Genomic DNA, 15,153 nt, shown 5'->3' with positions numbered 1-15,153 from the left:
ATTGTGATAAGAGTTGTATGAGCCCCCAATAAAGTGATTTATTTTTTAAAAAAAATAAAGGAAACATTCAAGCTACTCACAGGTGATATTTGATAAACAACTTTATTGGGTTTGACCCTGTGTTCTCCCCCACCCCCCACCTCCCACTGCCCCCCTTGAAATGTACCTAAAACAGAGTAGAAATCTATGTCTATCAACTTGAAGAATGAAATGTGCTTGACTGGAGCTGCAAACACTCATGGGGCTCTTGCACTATATAAAAAGCATCGAAGCCATTTATTTCTTAAATAATTAAGGATCAAAATAAGGATCCAGTGACTCCTGTTTGCTGTGAATGTCCCCGGTCCTTACCAGCCTGTGAGGACAGAAGCATCCATGTCAACAACCCCAGACGGGTCTGGAGCTCACTCCGGCTGCCTCCTGAAAGCCCCAGTGCCCTGCACTGTCAGCTGGCACTTGCAGGGTCCGTCTCCAAGGGAGGAGTCTTCGTGGATCTGTCAGCCCGGGTGCCACAGCAGCATTGTGAAAACGGCCTGGGGGCCGTGTCTGACTTCTCTGGCTCCGCAGGGAGCAGGAGCACCCATCTCCGTGCAGCCCTAGGCCGATGGCCACCAGGCAGAGGTCAGACAGGCCTCCATCCTCCATCTTCCTTTCCCCTGTTCTGGGACAGCTGTTTCTCCCACGGCACTCTACTTTTCTGCTAGGCTCAATAATCTGCTCTGTTGGCCACAGGGATCTCATAGGTACTACTCACGATTAAGGGGGTTATTAGGGAAGTTAATAAATGGTCACAAGTCAGGATCAGTAAGCAGTGAGGATAGTCATTGGTCCACAGCAACACCTCTCCTCCGGCAACAGCAAGTCTCTGCCGGTCCTCAGCCTCTCAGCTGCGTGGTCCCCTGGCCCCCCTCGCTGTGTGCCAGGAAAGCAGCCTGCTGTTCTGCCTCCCAGCCCTGCAGTCCTGGTGCTGTTCGCCTGCTCTGTCTCCTAGTCTCCTTGCCCCGACCTCTGGTCTCAGACTGGCTCCTTTGCTCTGTCCCTGGCCTCTGAGCTGCAGCCTCTGCTCTCTGCCTTTGCCACATCAGAAGGAGATCTCAGACATGTTTCGCTGCTGGCTTTTCTCCTGGTGGTCCTGGGATTTCTCTCTGTTCTTGCTTCTGAAATGGCTCATCCTCATCATCAGGAGAGTGACAACGAACACGGACCAGTCCCCTCTGTTAGTGTTTTATACACCCTGTTTGGCGGGAGTGACAGAGACATACATACATACATACACTCCACCACCAACATATTCCACAGCTTCCTCCTCCTCTTTCCTGCTCCTCCCTCTGCGCTGGCTCGGCCTCTCCTTGCTGGACCAGCCGGCCTCCTAAGAAGGCAGGCAGGGGCTGGGGTGCCTGTGGGTCAGAGCTGTGTCGCGTCCATGCACAGCCTCCTGCCCCAGCATCATTCTGTTTTGTTTTCTTCTCTTCTGATTAAAAACAAAAACATGGTAAATAATCTGTGTCACAAAATATTTGGCATTTCAGCAACATCCACCTCTGCAGTTCAGGGACATGCACTGTGTTCAAGGTATGCTCCACTGTCTTCCTTATTTGCTCCTTGATCTCTCCATCATGAGACAGAAGCTCAGTGTCCCCAGCACAGCGTCTCCCTCTCCCTTTCTCTCCCTCTTCCTCTGCCCTACCCTCCCGCCCCTGGTAACCGTGGATAGATAAACTGTGATCTCTATAGACTTGCCTTCTTCCTTAGACATTTCATCCAAGTGGGATCATACAGCATTTGGCCTTGTGTGAATGACTGGCTTCATTCAGCATAGTATTTGGGGGGCAGAGGTCCAAAATCTGGAGTGAGTCCCCCATCAGTAGTCTGCTGACAGCTCCTGGGATCAACACACGATGCAACAGGAGAGGGAGGATCCCGATGCCAGGCCCAGCTACTGCAGAAGGGGAAGGGCCAAAGAATTGGACTCTGATAGGAGGCCAAGGAGGGGGCTGTCATCCGGCTGCCATGCAATGGGTGGGTTGAGCTCTGCTCCTCCCCTGACTCCTGTCTAGTCGGCATAATTGCTAATGATCACAGGTAGCACGAAACCACCTTCCTCTTTGCCCTGCTCCGTTGATGATCACAAAACTTCTTTCTTGCAGAGATTCTCCTGAGAAGATCTCCTTCATTCTCTGCCCTCAACATCCATCTCTGTTTTAATAAGGATCAAATTCAAGTCCCTGAAGCTAGTCCAAGAATTAGCGCAGACCCCCTCTTATTCCCATACCACCCTGTCTGCCCTTTAGACCTGACAGCCTTTGACGTTCTTGAAACTAAACGAAGAAAATCCTATCCCATCAGCCATCTGGCGGGATGTCTGGATCGTAGTGGTAACAGTTTAGGCTTAAAGTGTGTGGTGTACACGCCGAGGACATAGGGAGAGGAAGGGCCCCCTAAGGAGACCTAGTGGTGCTCTAGGCTAGGCATCAGCCTGGTCAACCGTTCAAACCTACGAAAGATGAGATGTCTGGTAGTCTTCAGGGCCCTGCATAGCAGTTCTGCTTTGACCTATATAGATTGATATAAGTTGGAATTGACCCGATGGCTGTGGGCTTGCTTTGCTGGCTGATTGGCTTTCTGCATCTCCCCTGGGTAAAGCAAGCTGTCATGTGCCTGACTATGAATCCAAAGGTTGGTGATTTGAATCCACCCGTAGGCCCCGTGGGTGAAAGCAAAGGCGTGGCAGTGGGCTTTTGAAAACTCCTGCTCAGCACATAGGAGGCTGCCAGGAGTTGGGATCAACTTGTCAGCCTGGACAAACAGGCAAATAAAATCTTCACTGCACGAGATAGCCAGAGTCCTTGAGCAACGGCTTGATTTTTTTTTTTTTTTTAAAGAACTAAAGGTTAAATGGCAAGTTAGTCATTTCCTACCTGGGAAGTGTTTTTAAAGCTGTTTGCATAAAGTTGCCTGGAGAGAATGAAATCTCCTTCTGCCTGGTGGGCTTTTGCGGGTGGGTCACTAACATGCACCCAGGTTTCCTCATTGGGCTCAACAGGCAGCGTGGGAGGCAACGGGAGGTCCACAGGCCCCAAGCTAAGCTGGGAAAGTACATTTTATCTATTCTACCAAATCCATCATCATAGCATCTTTTCTTTGCCTTTTTTAGAATAATGTGTTATTGGGCTTTGGGTGAATGCTTTCATAGAACATTGTAGAATGTTCCCATTCAACCATCTCCACCCATCTTGTTCAGCGACACTGCGTGCACCGCACCGATCACGAGGCGTCAGCATCCTCGGTCCCAGCTCCGTTGGTTCCCCGTCCAGGACTCTGGGTCTCCGCACCCCCTTATCTTCTCATCTTTACTTGTGAATCATTATCGATCTTCTGGCTTCGAAGAGGGCCACCAGCCTGGTTCTAGGTCATAGTCTGTGTGTCCCTCAGCTATTCCACGTCAAGGTGATCTTGGCATGTAGCCTCGGTTCCAGATTCATGCAGTCAACTCGGGGGTCCTCTCTTCTCTTTTGTTCCAGTTTGTCTGGCTTGGTTAAATCATTTGAGCTTTGCGCCACATTTCTTTCCCACTCTCTCTGAGACCACCTTATTCTCCCTGTGCAGCCCAGCAACGTGCTCGGGGTGCGACTGCTCACTGTGCTTAACGACACCAACCTCCAGCCGGAAGCTGCTCGTGTGGTCTGGGGCCGTGCCCACGGGTGCGCCCTCGGCCGCCGTGTTTCTGTTTCCTCATGCACACCCAGGCTGCCTCTGAGAAGTGGTCCTTAGGCTCTTGCTGCAGCCGTGGCCTCTCTGTGCCCACTGGGAGCCACAGCTCCCGGTTAGCAAACAACAGAGCTGTGGGTGTAGGGCCCTCTTCCGGGAGCGCCCTCTCTTGAGCCAAATGCCTACATCATTGTGATCCAAGGTCACGGTGCTTTTTTTCTTTTCTTTTCCATATAGTATTTTTTTAATTATAACGTAGGTAGGAATTTATATTTTATATCTAATTTTGTATATAATAGTTTAAGCTGCTAATGAACCCCCCTAATAGTTTACCCTTCACCTGCTCCCTGATTTCTCTTCTCTCCCTTATGGGCTATTATTATCTTCCACTCTGACCAAGTTAACACCCATCAACACTCTAGCCCACTGCTTGACCAAAGTCTGCTCCTTTGGGGGTGAAAATTTTTTATCTTGTCCGCCCCCCACATCCCCATAATACTCACTGCCATTGAATTGATTCTGACTCATAGTGACCCTATAGATCAGGGCAGAGCTGCCCCTGTGGGTCTCCAGGGAGTAGAAATCCTCAAATTTCTCTGGGTGGCAGTTTCAAACTGCTGACCTTTTGGTTCACAGCCCAACACATAACCACTATACTGCCAGTACTCCTTTGACCTTTCCTGACCAATTCCACTCAGCAGGTCCATTGCATTCATGCCCTGCAGTGTGTTATGGTGTCACCGTTGTTTGGAACAATGCAGAGAAATCCATGGTGCATGTGGACCAGTTTCCTTATGCATTCTATTGCTGGTGGGCATGGGAGTCATTGCCATCTTCTTGCAATTGAGAACAGTGCTGCGACGAACATGGGGGTGCAGCTTTAATACCAGGGGACTTGGCAAAGTTTGTGGACAGATGGAATTGGAAGAGAATGGACTTAAAGTCTTTGACACACTTTCAGTCACAGGGTGAAGCCTGCTGTCTACCTGGGATGGGTGAGGAGGGCTGACGGGCCCTGATCATGCTTCCAGAGGGCCCTAGCAGGAAATGATGGTTGCAAAGACTGATGTAGGCTCTTTCTGTTCCAGGTATCTGATCCCCTGCAACCACATGATGCTGAGTCAGCGGTGGGCTGTGAAGGAGAGAGACTGCTACTCCGTGTCTGCGGCCAAGCTGCTGGCCCTGACCCCGGTCTGCTGCTCCAGCGGCATCACTCTGACACTGGGCCACCAAGAGCGGGATTTCATCCTCTGGTCCAAGTGTGTGCATGAGAGCGCAGGTGGGTGCCTAAGCCCGGCTCTCTGGGCTGTCGGACTCTTCAGTAGGCAGGAGATAATGCAGTGAGTCCCATTTCTGTCATAAATGACTAGTAGGAGCCCTGGCGGTATAGTGGTTGCTCGTTGGGCTGCTAACTGCAAGGTCAGTAGTTCAAAACCACCAGCTGCTCCTCAGGAGAAAGATGAGTCATTGTATATCTGCAAGGAGCTACAGAAACGTACAGGGGCAGTTCTAGTCTGTCTTGTAAGGATGCGGTGAGCCGGGATTGACGTGAGAGCAGTGAACAGTTGGGGTCATGGATGTATCATCAGGAGTTGTAGACACTTTGCAATCAGTGGCAGGTGAAGTACATGGTTAGCGCTCCCAGATCTCTGTATTAAGGTGCGTCCTAGCAGCCCTCTCAGTGACTGAAAACACGTGCCAGCGCATCTCTGAAACAGAATAGGGGAAGGGGCGGGGTGGTGATGGTGGGGGGGGGGGGCTAAAGCTAATATAAAATTAGCCCTCACTTTCAGTTCCCAAATGACATGTTTGTGACTGGCTTGTCTATCACAATACCAGGGTAAGTCAGAAAGTATAAAATCATAGGTACCTTTATTAAGCATGGACAGCAAATGTGAAGCTGTTTTTCTTGACATCTCCGCCACCTAGGGCTATGTGCTTATGAAGGCTGTGTTCCCACCGCTCCTGCCCTTCCAGAAAAAATCTGCACGCGTTGATAACATAAAAACAGCAGTTTTGGTATCTTTAAGCGACTCAAGTTATCTTTCTTCTCAGTGTGCTTTGAGCCCGGACACCAGTTCCTCAGTGCTGCAAAACTTTCCTGGAATTCTCCCTCAACAGTGCCATTTTCAGTGTTTTTTGAAAAAACTTCTTCCGAAAAAGCCCTCCTTTGAGAAAATCTATCCAGGTTATCCTCGGAGAGGCCCCCGAAAACTGTCAAAAAGAGCCGTCAGAGCTGATGGCTCCGCCTTGGATGTAACTGGCCCAGCTGACCCTGTGGAGGCCGCTGTTTGGATCGGACCTTTGTCTTTTCCTGAAGGCACCCTAACTAGGTTAAGACAAGCCCATGATGGCGGCCGCTTGTCTGTCGCCATCCACCGATCCCAGAGACACATGGAAGCATGTCTTATTTATAACACGCCCTTGCAGGCGTGGCCTGGAATCCTAGTAGCAATACCTTTTGATATTCTCTCCAATATTGTTATAAAACTAGGAATTTCTTAAATGGCAATGATATCTAATTTACTCAGCTCGCCTAATGAGGGCCTCTCAGAAGGAGTCAGTCCACAGAGGGGCTGCGACCCTCCTGTGCTCTTTGTGCAGTGGTGCCCTCGGCCACCTCGCTTACCAGCCTCTGCTCCCTGGCAACCTGGGGAGCCTGGGGGCAGTGCTGACATGCCTGGCTGCTAGCAGTTGGCTCTCCCCAGCTGCACTGTGGGAGGAAAGGCCCGGTTCTCTGCTCTGTATTCTCGTAAAGGTTAATAACAACAGCAACCAAGAAAGCTATTCTGACCCAGAGAATCCCTGTAGGACAGGGAAGAGCCGTCACCGTGGCTCGATGAGGCTGTAGGTCTGCATCGGAGCAAGCGCCTCATCTTTCTCCCACAGACCGGCTCTTGGATTCGAACTGCTGACCTGTGATTAGCAGCCTGACACTAGGAAACCCTGTGACACAGTTCTCCTCCGTCCTCTGGGTCACTGTGAGTCAGATTCACCCAATCTTGGACAGGCCTCAGATCTGCCTCCTGGAAGGTCACAGCCCTGCAAACTCATCGGTGTCCAACTCTATTCTGCACACTTGGGTCACCATGAGTCAGGGTCAGCTCAGTGGCCGCTGACACCTGCAGCACCTGTAGTATTCCTTGTCTGAAGAAGTTCTCGTAGGGAAAATGTCAAATTAAGTGCAGATGTTTTCATATTCATCTCGGTATTGAGAATGAGCTCTTTTAATATCAGAAGCAGTCAGAGGTGCTTTAGTAACACAGGAAACACTACTGTGTTAAAAGGACTACTTACCAGCATCCCAGGAGTCTCCAAGGAGGCCAAACTAAAAAAACCCGCATAGTCTTGGAGTCTGTGCCAGGTCATAGCAACCCTGTAAGACAGGGTAAAACTGCCCCTGGGGGTTTCCAAGACCGGGACTCCTTTTGGGAGCAGAGAGCCCGTCTGCCTCCCAGGGAGCAGCTGGTAGTTGCCAACGGCTGCTTCACAGCAGCCCAACCTGTCACCCTCCACACCAGCGGTTCTCAACCTGTGGATTGAGACCTCTTTGGGGGTTGAATGACCCTTTCACAGGGGTCGCCCAATTCCTAACAGTAGCAAAATGACAGTTATGAAGTAGCAACAAAAATGAGTTTCTGCTTGGGGTGGGGGGGCGGTCACCACCACATGAGGAACTGTGTAAAGGTGGTGGCCTTAGGAAGGTTGAGAACCACGGCTCTACACCATCAGCGTTCCTGCTAGGTAGGCAGAATGAATTAGTCGTCATTAGTAAGACCCCAAGGGGGTTGTTTCTGTTTTTTAAAAAACCTCAACTGCCAACATGGATTCTAGGTCTTTTACTGGCCAAGCCCTTTAAAAAGCCCTTTAACCATGACCTCTACGACGGTGGGCACTGCAGTCCACCAGGTCTGCCACCCAGTGGAACCCAACAACCGAGGGGCTGCCATGCTTAGCAATTTTTTTCCTTGTAGTAGTTTGAGATATAATTAGCACATCATGCAGTTCCGTGGTTCAATCATATTCAGAAGGGTTGTATATTCATCGCAATCAACTTTGGAACATTTTCTTCCCTCTTGTCCCCATTGCTGTGAATTCCCCATTTCCTTGCACCCCACTACACCCCGGTCTGTGCCCCAGGTCATTGTGAACCCAGCTGCTGTCTTCATAGATGCTCCCACCCTGACTTCCGTACAGAAAGACACACCCAACTTGGCGAGGATCTGCCAGGGGCCGCTGCCGGACAGCAGCTGTGGTCTCCGTAGCCGGGATCTAGCCCCCTGGGTTGCTTGTTAACATTTCCATTTCCCCGTCACCATTATGTGCCAGGCCAGGCCAACTTTGGGTACCCCCGTGTGCCAGAGAAGTGGGCTCTACAGAGCTTTCAGCGACCGATTTGTTTGCCAGGCCTTTCTTCCAAGTCACCCCTGGGTGGCTAGACTTTAACTGCCAACTGTTCATTTGACAGGCGAGCACGGGGATGCCTAGTTTCTATCTGTGCAGAGTTACCATTCCTACCTTTTCTTTCTCGGCTTTGGAGAATCTAGCCCCTTGTTACTTCAGAAATCACTTGGTCAGACAGGTCCCTGGTGAGCCAGTCTCCGAAGCTGAGTGAGTCCCCTGTGGTCCACGCTGTTTGTCCTGGCACCCCGGTCAGAGTCCGGGGCTCCTCCTCACTGTTGCTGCTTTCCCCTGCAGGGCCCGAGGCGCCGCCACTGCCCGCCACCTCATCCCCGTCGGCCTGCATCGTGGAGTACGGCAAAGCCCTGGACATCAGCTACCTGCAGTACCTCTGGGAGGCCCACACCAACATCCTGCACTGCATGCGGGACTGCCGCGTCTGGTCCGCCCTCTACGACGGGGACTCCCCTGACCCCGAGACCTTCCTCCGGAGCCTCTGCGAGGAGGGTAGCAGGAACCCCGCCCTCCCCGTGTGGATGCTCCAGTACCCACTCCCCAGTAAGCCAAGCACGCAGCCGGCCCCCGGAAAGGACAAGGGCCAGACGGAGCTGGAGTGGGATGATAGCTATGACACGGGCATCTCCTCGGGGGCCGACGCGAACTCACCCGGAACCCCCCCGGCGCCCATCGATCCCCCCAGACACATCCAGGAGATGAAGAAGAGCGCCATCCAGCTCTTCAAAGGGTCGTACATCGAGGAGCTGGACTTCCAGGATGACGTGATGGTGTACCGGCTGTGTGCAGACAAGGACTGCGAGGACCCCGGGGAAGCCCCGGCCTCAGCCCAGACCGAGGACCAGCGCGCCCCCGTCCACAACGGCCCGCTCCCCAGCCCCCAGCCCGAAGCAGACCCAGGACAGGAGCACGCCAAGGCCAGCTTGGACCTGATGGAGACCATGCCTCAGGAGCGCCCCCATGAGGACGCCCCTGCAGAAGTGGGCCCTGACGCACCTGCCTGTGAGGCCGAGCTCCATGCAGGGCTGCCTGCGCTGGACCCGGAGAGCGAAGACCTCATTGCCCAGTACGACCAAATCATTAAAGAGCTGGATTCGGGCACAGAAGGCTTGATGGAACAGACTCTCCCCGACCCCCTGCTTGGCACACAGGAGGGCGAGGAGAAGGGAGGAGAGACCCGGGCAGACGAGGAGGAGGAAGAGGAGGCGGGGAAGAAGGATCTAGACGAGGATGAGGATGACTTTGACTCTCTGCTGGCAGAAACTCCTGCCGAGACCACGCCTTCCCCGTTTGGGGCCAGAGAGGAGACTGCCGGGGCCAGTCACCACCCCGCGAGGACTCAGGGCGCCCCGTTCACAGGTGACCGCCTTACATTGCTTTGCGCTTTCCAAAGGGTTTGTGCAGGTCGGCTCAGGAAAGTGGAGGAGTGAGCCCCATTGTCAGCTCACCGAGGGGGAAACATTTCTTGTCAAGGGTAAAGAGAAGTGGTTTGATTTCCGTTTAATTATACACTGTCACTCTTTGCAACGACTGTCTTGTTTGCTCAGCAAACTCTCTAAACTCACTCCCCCACCCACACTGAAAGCTCAGTGCCTTCCAGCCAATTCCGACTCCCGGCCACGCTCTGGCAGAGGGTAGAACTGTGAGTTGCCGAGACTGTAACTGTAAGCCTCCTCTTTCTTCTGCTGGGCGGCTGGTGGTTTCGAATCGCCGGCCTTGCAGATCGCAGCCCAACAAGTGACCAGTATGCCTACAGCTAGCACTTTCCATGTGTTGCTGTTTTAAAATAATGTTTTCCTTCCCAACTAGGAGCCCTGGTGTCATCGTGGTTACATGTTGGGCTCCTAACTAAAAGGTCAGCAGTTCAAAACCACCAGCCAGCCCCCAGGGAGCAAGAAAGGTGTTCTACCCCCGTAAAGAGTTACCGTCTGAGAAACCCACAGGAGCAGTTCTCCCGTGTCCTGTAGCGTAGCCATGGGTTGGAATTGACTTGAAGGCAACGAGTTTGGTGTGGTGTGGTTCTCCCCAACTAGACCACGCGCTCCGCTCCGTGAGGGTGGGGATGGTGGCTTCTTGTCGGCTTTATCCCCAGCATAGTGATCGGAGCCTCGAGTAGGTGCTCAGTAGGCACTCCCTGAATGCATGAGGTGGCTCTGCCTTTGCCTGAGCGCTCCTTTCAGGTCACCACAACATCTTTAGTCCTGAGTAGAGCAGTCCGCATAAACTCATCGCTCTCCGTAAAGCCTGGGTGCGTTCCAGGGGCCCCCCACCGCCAATGGTGGTCGTCATGTAGGAGGAAAGGATGGCAGGCAAGTGGGTTTAAAACCGGGGCTGAGGAATTTGTGTTAGAAAGTATCACGACTGAACTGCAGCATCTGAACCTGCAGATCCTGGTGCAGAGGGTTCCCTGTGCACAGGGAAGGTGGCATGCTGCCCGCCCACCCCTCCCACAGTAGAGTTCAGGTAGCAAGGAGAGGTTCTGGAAGGACAGATGAGGGACGGGCCTAGGCCCAAGGCTGACTCCCGTGCTTGCCCACTGAGCGTGTGCCTTGGGCCTCTGGGATCCTCTGGTCCTGAGGGCAGAGATGTTGTGCTCTCTGCCGGGAACAGGCTTCCACCATCTGTGACCACCTGGACGTGACTGGCGTCATCACTGTCCATCCAGTCCAGCCCTGTAGCCTCCGATGTGATCTCAGGGGCGTGGCCACCTCCTCCCCGGCAGTTACTTGTCTGTTCACTGATGCCGGAACACTTGTTGAACCTGGGAGAACCCCTTTAAATGAAATGAAAGGGCTTGAGATTCTCGTGGAGATAACACTTCAGTGTAAATGCCTTTTCATTAGCATTCAATCTGCCAAGTCAGTCAGAAGTAACAGGATTACATAATCTTGCTTTCTCCATTTGAAGGAACCAGGTAAGTAAGGGTTGGGTGGCGGTGGGGGGAACGAATCTGGCTGATGGGAGGAGGTGCGGAGCTAGTTACAGCAGCACCAAGCTGAGTCTTGAACCTGGCAGCAGTGGGGACAGTGGGTGATTTTCCAGATCAACAACCAGGCCTTTCTTCTGATGAGCCTCTTGGTGGATTAGAACTGCCAACCTTTCAGGTAGCAGTTGAGTATGTTAGCCGTTAGCACCTCTCCAGGAGGAACCAACCTCCCCAAATCAAACTCACTGCCATCAAGTCAATGCCAACTCACAGCGACCCTATCGGGCAGCGGTTCTCAACCTGTGGGTCGCGACTCCTTTGGGGGTTGAACTACCGTTTCCCAGGGATCGCCCAAGACCGTATTTCTGATGGTCTTAGAAACCAAGACACCGCTCTTCTATCCATCTGCCTACATCTGGGGTCACCATACATGAAGAACTGTATTAAAGGGTCGTGGCATTAGGAAGGTTGAGAACCACTGCTATAGGGCAACTCCCCTGTGAGTTGTAATTCTTTGTGGGAGTAAAAAGCCTGAGACCGTAATTCTTTGCGGGAGTAAAAAGCCTGTCTTTCTCCCAAGGTGTGGCTGGTGGTTTTGAACTGCTGACCTTGTTAGCAGCCCAATGCCTAAACACTATACCACCAGGGCTCCTTAGGAGAGTAACCTAGGAATGGCAGCCCTGCTGAGGGCCTGCCCCGTGTCCCCCACCCACCATGCGAGGGCCGCAGGACGACCCATGGCTAATGAAGCCGGCTGCCTTGGACGGGCGCTGCGAGCCTGACAAACATGTAAATTGAGGAAACGGTGTCGCTCAGGGCAACGCCACCCAATACAGTGCAGACATCACCATATGAAATAACAGTCTTTTGCATGTGGTGCACCTGAGAACTGACAAAACATAATGTCTGTCTTTGATACAGATAGATCATTTTGCCTAAAACCTGGTGCCTGTCCTCCTCGGAGATGTGAACACAGCTTCGGGAAACATCTTTTCACTTTCTGGGTCTGAGCTCTGTGGCCTCCAAGCTTCTGAGCGTTTCTGTAGCCATGGGCTTACCTGCCTTCTGTGTGGGGAATCCAAGCTATTCGGTCGAGCTCTATTTAAGTTTACTCGTGCATTTGGCATTCTTGTACTGCTATTGGGCAGGTGCTGTCTTAATTACTGGGGGCCCTGGGGGTGTCGTGGTTATGAGTTGGGTGTCGATCTGCATGGTCAGCAGTTTGAAACCACCAGCAGCTCCTTGGGAGAAAGACTGGCCTTTCTCCCGTCAACAGTCAGAGTCTCGGAAACCCACAGGGGTTGCTATGAGCCGGCATTGGCTCGATGGCAGTGAGTTTGGGTTGAGTACTAATTATTAAGGAGGCCTGGTGGGACTGTGGGTCAGGTGATGGATTGGCAACTGCCAGATTGGTGGTTCAAACCCACCAGCCACTCTGGACCAAGATGGAGGCTGTCTACTTTGGAAAGCTTGACCCTCTTGGACACCTTACGTAGGGCTACTAGGAGCTGGCAGTGGGTATGCTAGGGACTAAGAACTGTGGTCTCACGTGGTGAGCCCTCCGCTGCTCACCAAACTCGCAAGCCACTCTGTGGGAGAAAGACGTGGCAGTCCACTTCTGGAAAGATTGTACCTCGAACCCCCTGTGGGGACAGTTCCCCTCTGTCCCATGGGGTCACTGTGACTCCTGTGGCCATCCGTTTGGCTTGTGCTAAGTACTAAGGACACAAAAACAAATTCACAGATTGTCCCAAGGCCAGGCTGCTCAGAAGGAGAGCCCTATGGAGCCCCCGGGAGGGCTTTGGAAAGGCTCTGTAGTGTTGGGGCATCGAGCAGTTGGCTGGAACTCCCAGGTCAGAGTGAAAGTAGCAGGGATGGCAGGAGGACGAGTCACCAGGAGGGCAGACATTGAGGGGCGCGGGGCGCTTGTGGGAAGAATGTCTGGAGCGGAGTCCCTGGGGCTGAAAACAATCAGCCCGCGCAGCTGCTCACCAAAAGGTTGGGGCTTCAGTGCACCCAGAAATGCCTCGCAAGACAGGCCTGAGATCCCGCTTTTGAAAACCCTCTGGGGCACGGCAGCTCCCTCTGCCACACAAAGGGGTGCCGAGCGAGCATCAAATTCAACTTGTCGGCAGAGTTGTTTCTGTCCCTTCCCCTTTGAATGCCTGCAGCGTGGAGCTTGGGGGCCGGGAGGTGGGGAAAGCGGTAAGAAAATTTTGGTTGATGCCAGGTTTTTTTTGTTTTGGTGGGAACCTTTGGTTAGGAGTCCTGGTGGTGTATGGTTCCGTGTTGGGCTGCTAATCACAAGGTCAGCAGTTCAAAACCACTAGCCGCCCTGTGGAAGAACGATGAGGCTTTCCACTCTCATAGAGTTAGCAGTCTCGGAAACCCAGGGGCCCTTCTACTCTGTAGGGTCGCCGTGAGTCGGCATCGACTCGAGGGCAGTGGGTCTGGGCCCAGCTGAAGAATGGGGCCCTCGCCGCCGGGGAGTCACGTTGTGACAGGGTCTGTGCATGGCGGGGTTGCCCTGGTGGCCAGGAGGGACGCTGGTGCCAGGAAGATCTCCACAGACTTGTCAAAACCCAACCAAACTCACTGCTGACGGGTCACTTCCAACTCCCAGCGACCCTGGAGGACGGGGAACTAACTGCCTGTGGGGCTTTCTGAGACTGTAACTCCACGAGGGTGGAGCCCCTCATCCGTCTTCCACAGAGCGACTGGTGATTTTGAACGGCTGACTCTGCGGGTAGCAGCCCTGCGTGTAACCACCATGCCACCAGGGCTGCTCTTAGGAACAAAAAGACAGACGCAATCCCATTGCCCAGGGGTGGGGGTGGGGGGGATGAGATCAGCAAAGGCCACGCAGAGCAACGGAGGAGCTCATGGTGCTGAGAACGAGGCAGCGTGGGTCTTCTGGCAGGGCGACTGAAGGACCATGCCTACAAGCTGGGTGCAGAGCAGTGTGGAGAGCAGGCACACCAGCGCCTGCATGGGAGTAGCCAGACGGATGTACCCTGCCCTGGGCCACGGTGGTGCCTGGTGCGGAGCAGCCGCTCTGTGACGGGAGGCTGAATTCCAGGTCTGGCGCCGGCGCTCACAGCCGTGTGCACCGGGGAATGACAGACTGCCCAGTCGTCGTCAGCGACTTCATACCTAAAAGGGCCACGGTTGGTCACACACCAAGGACTCGGCATTTCTGGGGGAACAGGCTGGAACCTATTGCCTACAAAGAGGCGGCTTCTGTTTTAATTGGTGATCTTGATACTTTTTGTATCCATCCATCTATCTGTCCATCAATCCATCTCAATGAAAATAGGGTCCAGAAAGAAGTGAGGAGGTTCTGAGCCAAGACAGAGCTGATGGGGACGGGTGGGGGTCTGAATTCAGAGGTGTTTCTGAGGAGGCCCCACTTCTGGGGGCCTTCATCCTAGGGGCTGGAAGCGGGCTGGGGTCCAGGATGAGGGTGCTGGGAGGGCGGGGAGGGAGGGACGTGAAGCACAGGACTGGGTGGTCGTAGGGTCATCTCGGACATTCTGGAAAAGGAATTGTTTTGTGGATGTCGAGGTTACGCGTCGCCCTCCCAGGAGAAGAGCAAGAAACAGACCCTCCACGGTCCCCACACCCCCGCGGCGGCATTCCGAACTGCCGCGGAGTCCTCCCATGATCAGAAACGTTTGTCCTGTGGGGTGGCTGTGGGTGAGCACGTGTGCACAAGGAGCCTCGTGGGGCAGTGGTCAGTGCTCACGGAGGGGCCAGCACTGGAACCCATGAGTGCCCCGAGAGGGACCGATGTTGCAGTCCGCTCTGGGCTCCCCAGGGAGGCAGGCTCCGTCCTCTTACAGCAGCGTTCTCAACTTCCTCATGCCGCCACCCTTTCGTGCAGTTCCTCCTGTCGTGAGGAAGCAGAACATTAGTTTCCTTACTACTTCATCACTGTCACTTTGCTACTGTTATGACCTGGGCGACCCTGTGAAAGGGTCGTTCGACCCCCAAGGGGTCAAGACCCACCGGTTGAGAACTGCTGTCTTACAGGGTCTGAGTCAGAATCCACTCTGCAGTTGACTGCTGGCTTCTGGGGGGTGATCTGGGGCGGCCTCTAGGTG

At 53.5% G+C, this 15,153-nt stretch overlaps 1 protein-coding gene across 1 annotated transcript in view; it reads left to right on the top strand.

The window, feature by feature from the left end:
* FHIP1A (FHF complex subunit HOOK interacting protein 1A) overlaps positions 1-15,153 on the top strand; it is a 240,037-nt gene that overhangs the window by 216,495 nt on the left and 8,389 nt on the right. The window contains exons 9-10 of the mRNA XM_045295804.1: positions 4,797-4,987; positions 8,407-9,483. Of these exons, the coding sequence (XP_045151739.1) occupies positions 4,797-4,987; positions 8,407-9,483 (1,268 nt within the window). The remainder of the gene's footprint in view (positions 1-4,796; positions 4,988-8,406; positions 9,484-15,153) is intronic.

Source organism: Echinops telfairi, unplaced genomic scaffold (genome assembly GCF_000313985.2).
Source record: "Echinops telfairi isolate 266 unplaced genomic scaffold, ASM31398v2 ScPeMD7_5868;HRSCAF=6743_1, whole genome shotgun sequence".
NCBI classification, from domain to species: domain Eukaryota; kingdom Metazoa; phylum Chordata; class Mammalia; order Afrosoricida; family Tenrecidae; genus Echinops; species Echinops telfairi.
The sequence above is the reverse complement of the archived record's forward strand: the minus strand, read 5'-3'. Positions and strand labels throughout refer to the sequence as shown.